At 44.9% G+C, this 13,941-nt stretch overlaps 1 protein-coding gene across 3 annotated transcripts in view; it reads left to right on the top strand.

Annotated features, from left to right (window-relative positions):
• The window catches only part of ccdc146 (coiled-coil domain containing 146), a 228,758-nt gene that overhangs the window by 99,492 nt on the left and 115,325 nt on the right, over positions 1-13,941 (top strand). For all 3 annotated transcript variants that reach the window (XM_070896626.1, XM_070896628.1, XM_070896627.1), the window contains 2 exons: positions 3,457-3,514; positions 10,212-10,388. In XM_070896626.1, the coding sequence (XP_070752727.1) occupies positions 3,457-3,514; positions 10,212-10,388 (235 nt within the window). The remainder of the gene's footprint in view (positions 1-3,456; positions 3,515-10,211; positions 10,389-13,941) is intronic.

Raw genomic sequence — 13,941 nt, forward strand, 5'->3', positions numbered from 1 at the left:
AACTCCAGTAGGATTGTCAAACATGATTTTCCTTTCATAAATCCATGTTGACTTTGTTTAATCCCGTTGATATTATCTAAGTGTGCCGTTATCACATCCTTTATAATAGACTCTAGCATTTTCCCTACTACTAATGTTAGGCTAACCGGTCTGTAGTTCCCTGTGTTCTTTCTCCCTCCTTTTCTAAATAGTGGGGTTACATTTGCCATCCTCCAATTTGCAGGGACTGTTCCATAATCTATAGAATTTTGGACGATGACAACCAATGCATCTACTATTTCCATGGCTACCTCTTTTAGTACTCTGAGATGCAGATCATCAGTCCCTGGGGATTTATCGGCCTCAGTCCCATTAGTTTCTCCAGCACTATTTTCTTACTAATAATCATTTCCTTTAATTCCTCTTGCTCACTAGACCCTTGGTTCCCTAGCATTTCTGGGACGTTATTTATGTCCTCTTCCGTGAAGACAGAACTGAAATATTTATTTAATTGTTCTGCCATTTCTTTGTTCCCCATTACAAATTCTCCCATTTCTGTCTGTAAAGGACCTACATTTGTCTTCACTAATCTTTTTCTTTTTACGTACTTGTAGAAACTTTTGCGTCATTTTTTATGTTCCTTGCAAGTTTACTCTCATACTCTGTATTTTCCCTCTTAATCAATCTCTTGGTCCTTTTTTGCTGAATTCTAAACTGCTCCCAATCCTCAGGCTTGCTACTTTTTCTGGCAACTTTGTATAACTCCTCTTTGGATCTAATGCTATCCTTAATTTCTTTTGTTAGCCATGGTTGGGCCACTTTTCCTTTTGTGTTTTTACGCCAGAAAGGAATGTATAACTGTTGCAATTCATGCATTCGTTCCTTAAATATTAGCCATTGCCTATACACCGTCATGCCTTTTAATGAATCTTCCCAATCTATCCTAGCCAATTCATTCCTCATACCTTCGTAGTTTCCTTTGTTTAGATTTAGGATCCTAGTTTCGGATTGGACTACTTTCCATCTTAATAAAGAATTCAATCATGTTATGGTCACTCTTCCCTAAAGGACAACAAGACTGTTAATTAACCCCTTCTCATTACACAATACCCAATCTAGGATAGCCTGTTCCCTCGTAGGCTCCTCAACATACTGGTCTAAAAAAAACATCTTGTACACACTCCAGGAATTCATCTGCCACAGTATTATTATTAATTTGGTTTGGCCAGTCTATATATAGATTAAAGTCACCTACTATTACTGTAATACCCTTGCTACATGCATCTCTAATTTCCTGTTTGATGAACAGAGTGTCATTCTTATTTTGCTTTACACATGGGTCTTGCACCAAAGTTAACCATGAGAAGTCTACAGGGTTACATTTGACTACAATTTAGAATTGGAGCAAAAGTAGATTTTTGGTTTCTTACAGAACATTAACTATGGTCAGCAAGAGTCTGGTGATAATGTTATCTACAAATTAGGGATTATTGCTGTCAATATGTAATTATATAGATATATACACAGCTTTTCATATAATTGGCTGTAGTTTTTAAATTGTGTAACTCGCCGAAAAAGTTTTCTAAATACTTTTTAAAGCACATTTTTGTTTCATTTGAGTTGTGCTGGAAATATTCCACATTGTGACATTTATTTTTGGTGCAAAATATGTTGCCTTGCTGCAGAATACCAAAACATCAGTCTTGAGGGATCAAAGGTTCCTTCCCTCAGTTCCTGAAAAAAAGTAACAGAATTGCTTCAATATGTCTAATAAATAACAACATGGCAAGGCAGATTGACACAGTGATATCCAGATTTCAGTGCAATTATTCTGCAAAAATCTTTCTATATGTAGATGTGAAGGTATTGAAAAGCAGCAACACAGCCTGATTTGCCCTTCTATCCAAATAAAAATATGCTTTAAAAAAATATATTATCCTATTCCAACTAAGCTGCCGTGGAAGGTTGAGATAGGCTTAGAGGCGTTCTCAGCCTATGTTAGAGTGGGCCAAAGTATTTTTTTAAATAAACAAGTCATTACCAGCATTCATATGTGATATTCAGTCAGCTATTCTACAGAAAATAATTCCAATTGGAATGGTTTGCAAATTATGGAAAATAATGATGCAAGTCTCCATTTTTGTTGAACCTGACTCCATTCCATTCAGAAGAATTTAGTTACAAAGTTTGTTTACAGTATGGAAGACAACATATTTTACCCCCATTAATTAAAAAAAAATGTCTTTAATGTGGTTACAAAAGAACATTAGTGGGAGGGCTTTGGAATCAAAATACTTCATATTCGCTGTTCCTTGTCCGTATGATTCTTTATTTGAGACTTTGTAACATTGTAAGTTTACAGATGCTTCAAAGACTTTTCCACTTATTTACAGCCTTTTCGTGAGCAATGTGTTTTAAATTTACATGATGTCATTATAGCTCTATGTTCATCTGTTTTATATCTTCAGTATTAAATATGCAGTGTTCCCACCATATTCAATCTAATTTAAACACTAGAGCCCACAATTTATGACTCTATTCCACCAGGGAAGGATTTTAGCCAGTAATGGTTCACAAGATGCTCCTTGGTTTAGATAACTTCTCCACAGTCGCATGTCATGCTAACCTTCACCTTCCAATTAATTTTTAGTAATGAACAATGATCTGTAGTACAGTTAGAAATAAAGAAATAACTTGCATTTATATAACACCCTTCCTGGTCTTAGGACAGCCAAAAGTGCTCTAAAACCAAGAACTTTTGAAGTGTGGTCGCAGTTTTGATGTAGAGAAACAGAGCAGCCAATTTACACACAGCAAGGTCCCTCAAGCTGCGATGAGATAATGACCAGATAATCTGTCTTTTAGTGATTTTGGTTGAGGGATAAATACTGGCCAGGGTACCGAGCTGAAGTCTCCTGCTTTGCGTCAAATAGTACCATAGAATTTTTACCTGAGACAGCTGATTAAATTTGTCTGCTTATTGCGGAAAAGTCCTGTTTCAATAGTACGATCATTATGATGGGATTGCAACGAAAGGACCACAAACTAGGCCAGTTCCCTTCCTGTGGAGCCGGGAGGACCAGTTCTGAGGCCCAATTTCGGGTGAGGTTCTGGCGATTGGCTTTCCTTGTATACTTCCAATTTAGGCCAGCAAATGCGCCAAAAGCAATTTCTACCTGGATATATATGTATAAGCTTTGAAGCATGGAACACATCCTATTTAAAGCCTTTACCCTGCAGCCGAATTACTCAGCGCATCTACTGCTGATCAATCAAGTTGGGTTTTTTTTGCACACAAAAATTTGCATTATTGCATAATTTGAGTTGAGCAACATAAAACAGCAAAGTAATAATTAGTACTATTATCAGATAATTCAAATTAAGTGACTTTGCATTGTGTAGACTGTATTTCCTTTTTGTGATTAATAATGCTGCTGTTAATTAACCAGATTGAATATTATGTCTGTTTTGTTGCAGTTTAAAAGACGAACTGATAATGTTCAGAAAAGACTTTGAGAGACTACCAAAAGCTGCAGTGAGTTTTTAAACCTACAATTCATTCTCTTCAAAGAACATGCTTAACATTTTGTGTTAATGATTTGACCTGATCCATATATTAGTACTGTGCTGTTACAAGGTCCCTTTGTATCAGGGCACTCGGCCCTAGGTTACCCTATCAATGATTCGGCTTGGCAATCCCAATTGGGTATAACAAGGCTTTATTTTAAGGATGCGTCTATTTGTACTAACTGAAATGCAGCCATTTCTCTGATTGGCTCTCCAGACCTATTGTTGATTGGTCCCTTGGAGGTTAAGCCACACCCTGAGGTTCCTCTGGAATGTGTAACTGGAACTGCCCAGCCCAAGTTCTGAGTGAATTTCCAATTTGTAATTTAATCCATTTTGACTTCAGAAGCCACAGAGGATAGATCTCCCCAAAAGCCACCAAGTTCCAGCCGCAGTCTATTACCGTAGCGTAAGTGCATCCCTCCCCCAGCTGAAGACATTTACCCCAGCACGTGTGCTGCCTCCCACAGCTGACGTCCATTACCCCAGCATAAGTGCATCTCTCCGCCAGCTGTTACAAGGTCCCTTAGATAGGGCATTGTGTGCGGATTGTTAACATGTTTATTGGGTATGAAGTGAATAGTGACAGTGTCGTGACTTCTGGATTTCATCCACCCCAACGACGTCCCTTGTAATACACACACTGAGCTTTCACACACCAGGGGGTTGGAAGAATGTGATCCGTCTTCTCTGAGTTCCCGATCTCCCCTCCGATCTCCCCTCCGATCTCCCTCCCCACCTGTGTCTCTCTTCCCCCTCCCCCCTCCCCAAGTCTCTCTCTCGCTCTCCCACCCCCAAGCTCTAATTTCCACGCCCCCCCAGCTCCCTCTTCCCCCTCCCCCCCAGTTCGCTCTCCCCGCCGGCCCGCTCTCCCCACCTCACAAGAGGAAGTGGAGGCACTAGTTACTGTAATTGAGGCCAGATGGCACGAGCTGGACACCAACTGAGGTCACATAAAAGTTTCACCAAAAGAAATGAAGAAACGCTGGAACCAACTTGCAGAAGATTACTGTGCAATGGTGACCATGCCGAAGCCTGGAGGCCAGTGCAAAAAGAAGTGGCAGGACCTTGGTCAAGTAGTTAGTGTAAGTAATATTTTCATTTATTCACTGGAATTGCAATTGTAAATGTGACCATCTGTATGTCCCACCCAGCAGAAAGACACCCTCTCTAAAAAGTTATATTTTAAACTTTGCAGAGGAAGGTGGCACACAACAAAAGAGAGAGAACTCGAACAGGAGGAGGCCCGGCAAATCTGCACACACTGACATCCTTGGAAGACAGGGTCGCTGCTTTGGAGAGTCCTGCCTGGAGAAAAACAACCACCACTGCACAAGCTGGGCTCACACTCGAGGGAGAGGGTAAGTCCTGCAAAATCCACATTCTGACTATGCTAAAAGTTAAGTACTGTGTGGGCTAGCCATGCTTTGGTTCATGGGATTTCTCCGTCAGCTACGCTACGGTTGATGCAATGTGCTATTATTCATTGTGGTCCTTCAAATCAGCCTGCTTGCCTGCGCTGTGTGAGTCTACTCATGCTATCCTGCCCCTTCCTCTGCTGCTGACCATTTGTCTGTTCTGTTATATTTTGCAGAACTTGAGGCCAACCCTGATGAGGCTGAAGCCGATGCAGAAGAAGATTCAGACGCGGACAAGCCTGAAGAGGAGAACGAGCATGGGGGGGGGGGAGGGGAGGGGCACGGGGAGGGGGAAGATGAAGCCCCCACTCTTGTACTCATTCTGGAGGAGGCGCGGATGCTGCCTATTGAGATGCCAGTCCCTTTCCTGAGTGGTACGAGTGTTGGGACATTCCATGGTTTCTCACAGTCCGTGGCTGGGGATTCTAGTGGAGTGCAGCAAGGCACAACCAGGGCCCCACTGTCCGAGGTTGCGGGTCCCAGTAGGATGCAGCGAGCCACACCCAGGGTGAGGAGGGGAAGGAGAGCTCGACAGCGCTCTCCTGAGGTACAGGATGTAACAGATGTGGTTCAGATGATGGCAATGAATGCGGAGAGCATTGACCTTACACGATCACTCCTGGACACCATCAGTGGTGATGAGGTATTGGGACTGTCGGGAGAAGTAACAACACTCTCACGAAAAATGGGAACAATGTCCGGGCACACGAGGGAGGTAATGTCGCAGGTTGCTGATACGTTGTCTGTGAACATGAGAGAGGGAATGTTTCAGGTAGTTGAGGCACTGTCAGGGCAGATGAGGGAGGGAATGTCGGAGTTAGCTGCTGCAATAAGGCAACACGCCCAAACCCCGCGGCCATTGATGGAATCAACTGCCACTCCAATCCCCAGACCAGCATCTGAAGATGCCCAAGCCGGGCCTTCCACATTACCGCCTGCCCATGCCCCCCATCAAAAAGTGCGCATTACCCAAGATGCTCGAAAGAATAAGCTTGATATCAACCCAAGAAACACTATACCACCGCCTGCGGGCACGGGTGGAATCACCAAGACCAAATTCAGCGGGCAGTCTTAGAATAAGGTGGAGGAGAGATGGGTGCAGCCTTTCTTTGCTGCTGTTGTTGTTGTTATATATTATTGTTGTTACTGTTGAAACTGTTCTCAAATTAAAAGTTTTTTGGAAGTGATGTAAATTTACAAGTTTAAAAGTTTGTAAGTGATCTTAAAATTTGTAAGTGATCTTAACTGAAAACTTTAAAGTTTGATTCAAGAAAATTTTTATTAAAGTTAAGTTAAGTACAAACAATTGTTAAACTTTTGAATAAAATATATTTTAAATTATAACTAAATCATTTCCATTATTTGTTCCATTATTAGCACAACTTTTTGAACTAAAGAAGAATAATTTCCATTATTTGTTCCATTAACACAACACAATATTACAGAACAGGTCCAAACAGTAAACATGGTCCATTTGGAATCGTTGCCGCTGAGCCTTCAGGCAGCAAAGCGTTCATGGATGGGCTGCTGGCGCAAGGCTCGAGCAATCGTTAAACGAACATGACGGCCCGCCCTCCTCCACCGTCGTGCTCTGGGTTCAGGTAGTTGCATGGCTTCCTCCTCCTCATCATCTGCATCTTCTTCCTCATCATCAGCCACTCACACCTCAAGTGGGTCTACTACTACCAGCTGTGGCTGCTGCATGATGGCTAAGTTGTGCTGCATGCAGCAGACAACAATGAACTGACCAACGATCTCAGGGGAGTATTGCAAGAAGCCCCCGGAATGGTCCAAGCATTGGAAACGCTGCTTCAAGATGCTAATGGTCCTCTCTATTATGCTGCGCGTCGCAATGTTTGACATGTTGTATTCCTGGTGAGCTTCCATCCGGGTTGCGCGTAAGGGCGTCATGAGCCAGGTGGTGAGGCCATACCCTTTGTCTCCTAGCAGCCAGCTCTGCCCTTCTGACTGCTGCTGAAACATAGCAGATATAGCGCTCTCGTGTAGGATGAACGCATCATGGGTGCTCCCAGGGTATCTCGCATCAACTGCCATGATGCGATGCATGTCGTCACAGACGATCTGCACATTCACGGAGTGGAAGCTTTTTCTGTTCCTGAACATCTCTGAATTCTCCAAAGGTGCTCGCAAGACGATGTGGGTACAATCAATGCAGTCCTGTATCTTTGGGAAGTCAGCAATCCTGGAGAAGCCCACAGCCCTGTCACGCATTGCCTGGGTGGCCATGGGGAACTTTAAGCTTCATGATGCACATTCTCTGCCTTCTTGACTCCCTCCAAAACTTCGCCTAAAAACAATGGCATCTTTCTGTGATGGTTTTTTAATGTGCACTACTTTTTCTTAAGTGCCCAGAAGGTTTTTTGGGAGTGGTCACATATGCCGTCCTAGGAAAAATGGAAATTAGCCAAACGTGAACTTAAATGTGAAAAACTGGCGCAGACATCAGGCTATGATGCAAAAAAAACTAACCTAAAAAAATCGTAATTAACTGAGTTACGCTGGCGGAGAAATGTTGGGGAAACTTGCATATTTTAATTTATGCCAAAAAAAAGCCGCGCGCGCCAAAGAAACAGTGCAGGTAACTGGGGAAAATTGAGCCCTATATTTCAATTGTATACTTTTTCATAGTTCAACACTCCCAACTTGAGGGAGAAGAACTTCTTCTGATACATCACTATTATTGTTCGCTTAATAAAGCTACCATTTCATGTCTATCTACTTTCTTATTTAAATATTTTATAACACCTCTAAACCAACAGACTAAAATGAGCAAAACCCCCAATACCACAATCTGGTCAACAATTAAAGATTCAGATATCAAGCAGTATGATAGGTGCTGGCCTGTATTATACACTGTCTCCCACCATGTGTGTTTTTCTACTTGTTGGATTTGTCTTTTAGCTGCCTCATTGTCCTAAAGCATGTATAGGCCTTCTAGGCTATATCTAGCAGTGTGAAATCTACCACCAAGCTTATGGTCTACAGGACTGTAGTAATACCCGCCCTCCTGTATGGATCTGAGGCATGGACGATGTATAGAAGGCACCTCAAGTCACTGGAGATATATCACCAAAGATGTCTCCGCAAGATCCTGTGGATCCCCTAGGAGAACAGGCGCACCAACATCAGTGTCCTCGTCCAGGCGCACCAACATTAGTGTCCTCGTCCAGGCTAACATCCCCAGTATTGAAGCACTGACCACACTCGATCAGCTTTGCTGGGCAGGCCATATAGTTTGCATGCCAGACACGAGACTCCCCAAGCAAATGCTTTATGCGGAGCTCCGTCATGATAAACGAGCCAAAGGTGGGCAGTGGAAGCATTACAAAGACACCCTGAAAGCCTCCCTGGTAAAGTGCGATATCCCCACTGACACCTGGGAGACTTTGGCTGAAGACCGTCCGAGGTGGAGAAAGTGCATCCGGGAGGGCGTTGAGTTCTTCAAGTCTCAACGCAAAGAGCGTGAAGAGGTCAAGCGCAAACCAGCCCCAGCCACTCCTTCCCTCGAATGTCTGTCCCACCTGTGACAGGGTCTGTGGCTCTCGTATTGGTTTGTTCAGCCACCAGAGAACTCACTTTGGGAGTGGAAGCAAGTCTTCCTCGATTCCGAGGGACTGCATATGATGATGATGATGATGATGATGTTAAGAAGATAATAGGAAAAGGTTGTCACTCAGCCCACCACGCCAATTCCCCGTAAGGACATGTACAGTCTGTCTATTATAAATTGCTCAAGTCAATCAACAAAGGTTTCAAACAAAAGTTTTTTTCTGATGGTTCAGTTGCAAGTTCAGTGTTACTCCACTGTGGAGGAGCATATAATGCCAAATGTTAGCCAGAGTGCATGTGTAGAAATAATATTCTCTGTAAACAGTTCTCTGTAACAGATTTATTTTGTTTGATAAACAATCGCTAGTACACAAATACAGTGTACAGATCACTCCAATTTACATGATACATAAATTATACTGAGTCATATCAGTCAGTGGGAATACAAAGAAAGAGAATCAAGCTTGAAATTCCTGCCATTGGTCATTTGAATATAATTTAAATACCCTTGAGAACCAACAAAATATAGCCTTTAGAATAAACTAAATAGCCTCCTCCTTCAATATATTGTTCATTTTATTGCAGCATGTACAGAGGCTCCCTCTGGCAAGCTAGGTTCCTCTCTGACTTTCATTGTTATCAGTGATATACTGGATCTCATCAAAAGTGACGGTTCTCTTTGGTTAAAGGGTGCCAGGAAGCTGGTCCGGCCGAAACCCTCCCTGTTGGCCCAGTGTTTGTCACTAAAGTGGCTGCAGAGTTCGCAGCGGCCCTCCCCTTTAACTGAAGGGGAGGGATGTTGTGACGCACCAACATGATGACGCCATCAGCGCAGTGCTGATGACTTGGAGCATCAGCCACTCCGACCCACCCCCATCTCCGCCCCGCTAGAGGCGGCTACTCGAACCTGACGTCACTTCCGCCCCGATGATGAAACTACTTCTGGCCCGCTCCAAAAACAACCACCAAGACCTGAATTTCTCCAGATTGTCCATCCCATGCATTGGGGCAGACGGAACACTTCAAAAGCAGTAGGTGCAACCTGTTTCGGGCGGAAGGCAATTTCGACCCCTCAGTTCCTTGGTGTGTAGTCATATCTAGTCCAAGCTAAGGTAACAAGAAACAAAGACAGGTAGAACTACTGTTAGAAAAATGGGAGTACTCAAGAAAGATTGGCTGTGCTCATTACTGTTAGCAATTTCAGTACAGTATAAAGAGAATATGTCATCAATGATTCATTATCGTAGCTCTTTTTGTCAACCTGAGGAAAATCCAGGCCTCAGACATGGCATAATTCCAAGCCATACACATAGATAGTCTTAATGAGGGCTTCCTACATATTGTCAGTAGCTCAATTGGTTGAGTGCTAGTCTTGGGCCAAGAAGGTTTCAGGTTTGAATTTTATCACATAGGTAAAGTGATATGGGGAGAAAACAAGAGACAAGGCAATATTTTCCACACTGTTGCAGTGTATCTTTGCAGTTTGGCAATAAAATGGAAAGTTGCATATTCCCTAATGTCTAATGGAATCAAGTATCTGCTGATAATCAATAAATATTATTAATTACTATCTATAGCATTAATGGTTTGCAAAAGTTTTTAATTGTGTTAAAGACATATTTTATTCCTGGAGCTAGGTTTGACTTTTTTGACTTGTTTTTGTTCTGTTTTTTGCAGGATTTTGAAAGGAAGACTAAAGCACTGAGAGAAAATTGTATTGAACTAAAGAGAGAAATTACACAGAGGAAACGTGAAATCAAAACATCAAAAGAAGAGGTGGAAAACAAAAGTGAAGAAGTTAAAAATGTGCAAAAAGAACAGGAAAAGAAAGAAGAAAGCGAAGAACGCCTGAAGGTAAGAGTGCCACAAACTCCTCTTTTAACATATCTATATTTCATGCCTTTACTGGATTATCAGTGTTACACTTCAGAACCATTATAGCCATTTGCCTTATCATGTATTGCTGAACATAAGTATCACCACATTAAACCTCTTTGTCATGTATTTAACCATCTTGCAATGACATAGTCATGTAACTGTAGCTCATGTACACTGTACCTGTGCCCTAGAAATGCATACCCTGACCACACGGGGTGAACTTGCGGGAGACACTCCTCACCTGGGTTTCCAGGTATAAAAGGGGAGGTCCCACCCAGGGTCAGCACTCCTTGGTCCTGGCAATGAAGGTGAAGGTCACAGAGTGACCGTGTCTGATATATCTATGCCTCGTGTGAGTTTGTAGTAAGGTGCAGGGACACTACATTTGGCGACAAGAAACGGGAATCACCGAATCACGAGGATGGCCACCGGTGGCACAGAGGAACGTTACTGTGTGGGTGAGGACTGGGACGACTTCGTGGAAAGACTCCAGCAGAGCTTTGTCACAAAGGACTGGCTGGAAGAGACAGCGGCTGACAAGCGGAGGGCGCATCTACTGACCAGCTGCGGACCACAGACATATGCACTGATGAAAGAACCGCTCGCATCCCAAAAGCCGGCAGATAAGTCTTTCGAAGAGCTCAGCCAGCTGATCAGTGAGCGTCTCAAGCCGGCGAGTAGTGTACACATGGCCCGGCACTGGTTCTATTCTCACCGGCGTTGGGAGAGACAAAACGTCTCAGACTTCGTGGCGGAACTGCGGCACTTGGCCAGTCTCTATAAGTTCTCCAATGCCTGCAGGGGGAGATGTTAAGGGACTTTTTCATCGAGGGCATTAATCATGCTGGCATTTTCAGGAAGCTCATAAAGACTAAGGACTTGACTTTAGAAGGGGCGGCGTTGATAGCTCAGACCTTTATGGTAGTGGAAGAGGAGACCAAGCTAATTTATGCACGCAGCCCTGGTCCAAACGTGGCGACGGACCAGGGAGTTAACGTGGTGAACGCAGCTCGGGACCCCGCAGGCAGGCAAGGGCATTTCGAAACCGCCCAGGCAGCAACAGGCTCTAGGGTGGGCCTGCAACAAGGACAATGGAAAGGGGATCGGCAATTCATGCCATCTCGAGGAGCAATGCGTCCTGCGTTGGGACCATTAACACCCACCATCAGAGTGCTTAGAAACAGCCAAATGGGCAATCAGAGAGGAATGCCTGGTAATAGTCCTTTTGTTAACAACAATCTCAATCTCAGCTCATGCTGGAGGTGCGGGGGCAGACACACTGCGAAAAGCTGCAGGTTCCAGCAATATACCTGTAGGATTTGTAATGTCAGTGGACACTTGGCCAGGATGTGCAAAAAGGCAGTAGCAAGGCTAATCTTCGAGACAGAGGAACCAGACTAGGGGTCTGCAATGCAGGATGAGGCCTGAGGTAAAGCCATAGATACTGAAGTTCAGCGGGTTCATGTGGCTGATGTCCACAGCTCATACACTAAAACGCCACCCATGATGATGAAAGTCTTACTGAATGGCATCCCGGTGTACATGGGAGCTAGCCAGTCACTCATGAGCACCCAACAATTTGAGAGACTATGGCCACACAGAGCTAGCAGGCCCAAACTGGAACTCATTGAGATGCAGCTACGGACGTACACCAAAGAGATCATCCCAGTGCTGGGCAGTGCAAACTTGGTGGAAACACATAATGGATTACTGAACCGGCTGCCACTCTGGATCGTTCTGGGAACTAGCCCCGCGCTTTTGGGGAGGAATTGGCTAGCTGAGATGAATTAGAAATGGGGGGCTGTGCACGCCATTTCATCCGTGGAGCGAAGTTCATGCTCACAGGTCCTACAAAAATTCGGGTCACTGTTTCAACCTGGTGTCGAGGGCACTAAAGTAGTGATAGGCATCACTCCGGACGCCAGACCAGTGCACCACAAAGCCAGAGCGGTGCCGTATGTGATGCGTGAAAAAATTGAATGTGAACTGGACAGGCTGCTCAGAGAAGGCATAATTTTGGCCGTTGAATTCAGCGACTGGGCAAGTCCCATCATTCCCGCCCTCAAAGCAGATGGCTCGGTCAGGATTTGTGGCGACTACAAAGCCACCATCAACCGAGTATCGCTGCAAGACCAATACCCGCTTCCGAGAGCGGAGGACCTTTTTGCCACGCTGGCAGGTGGCAAGCTGTTCACGAAGTTGGACCTCACTTCGGCCGACATGACTCAGGAACTGGCTGAAGAATCCAAGCTTCTGACCACCATCACGACGCACAAGGGATTATTTGTCTACAACAGGTGTCTGTTTGGCATTCGTTCGGCAGCAGCCATCTTTCAGAGAAACATGGAAAGCTTGCTCAAATCCATCCCTGGAATAATCGCATTCCAAGACGACATTCTCATAACGTGTCGATACACCCAAGAACACCTCCACAACCTGGAGGAGGTGCTACGCTGATTGGATCGGGTAAGCTTGCAGCTGAAAAAGGACAAGTGTGTGTTTTTGGCCCCAGAGGTCGAGTTTTTGGACAGGAGGGTTGCCGCAGACGGGATCCGGCCCACTGAATCAAAACGGAGGCAATCCACCGGGCACCCAGGCCCGGCAACACGTCGGAGTTGCGATCATTCCTGGGACTTTTGAACTATTTTGGGAACTTTCTGCCGAACTTAAGCACATTGTTGGAGCTGTTACATATGCTCCTGCGTAAAGGTTGTGAATAGTTTTTGGGGGACTGTCAAGAACGGGCTTTCAATAAGGCGAGGAACCTGCTGTGTTCCAACAAACTGTTGACTTTGTATGACCCTTGTAAAAAACTGGTCTTAACATGCGATGCGTCATCCTACGGGGTTGGGTATGTGTTGCAGCAGAGTAACGATGACGGCCGACTCCAACCCGTGGCTTACGCCTCCAGGTTGCTCTTCCAGGCAGAGCGTGGATATAGTATGGTCGAGAAGGAAGCACTCGCGTGTGTTTACGGTGTGAAAAAGATGCACCAGTACCTTTTTGGTAGACAGTTCGAGTTAGAGACGGACCACAAGCCGCTATCGTCCTTGTTGTCTGACAGCAAGGCTGTCAACGCCAATGCGTCAGCTCGCATACAGCGCTGGGCCCTCACACTGGCTGGTATGACTACATCATACGACACTGGCCAGGCACCGAAAATTGCGCTGACGCGCTCAGCAGGCTCCCACTGGCCACCACCGAGGGGGCGTCGGAGCAGAGCGCCGAGATAGTCATGGCCATTGAGGCTTTTAACACTGCGGGCTCCCCCATCACAGCCTGCCAGATCAAACTCTGGACCAACAGGGACCCCCTCCTATCCATGATAAAGAAATGTGTCCTGACTGGGGATTGGGCGCCCGCATACAGGGCGTGCCCCGGGGAAGTCAGACCATTTCAGAGACGGATGGATGAGCTCTCCATCCAAGCCGACTGCCTGCTATAGGGCAGCTGGGTAGTCATGCCCCAGAAAGGAAATGAAGCATTCATCAGGGAACTCCACAGCGAGCACCCTGGCATCGTGTTAATG

This window comes from Pristiophorus japonicus, chromosome 13 (assembly GCF_044704955.1).
Source record: "Pristiophorus japonicus isolate sPriJap1 chromosome 13, sPriJap1.hap1, whole genome shotgun sequence".
Taxonomy (NCBI): Eukaryota; Metazoa; Chordata; class Chondrichthyes; family Pristiophoridae; genus Pristiophorus; species Pristiophorus japonicus.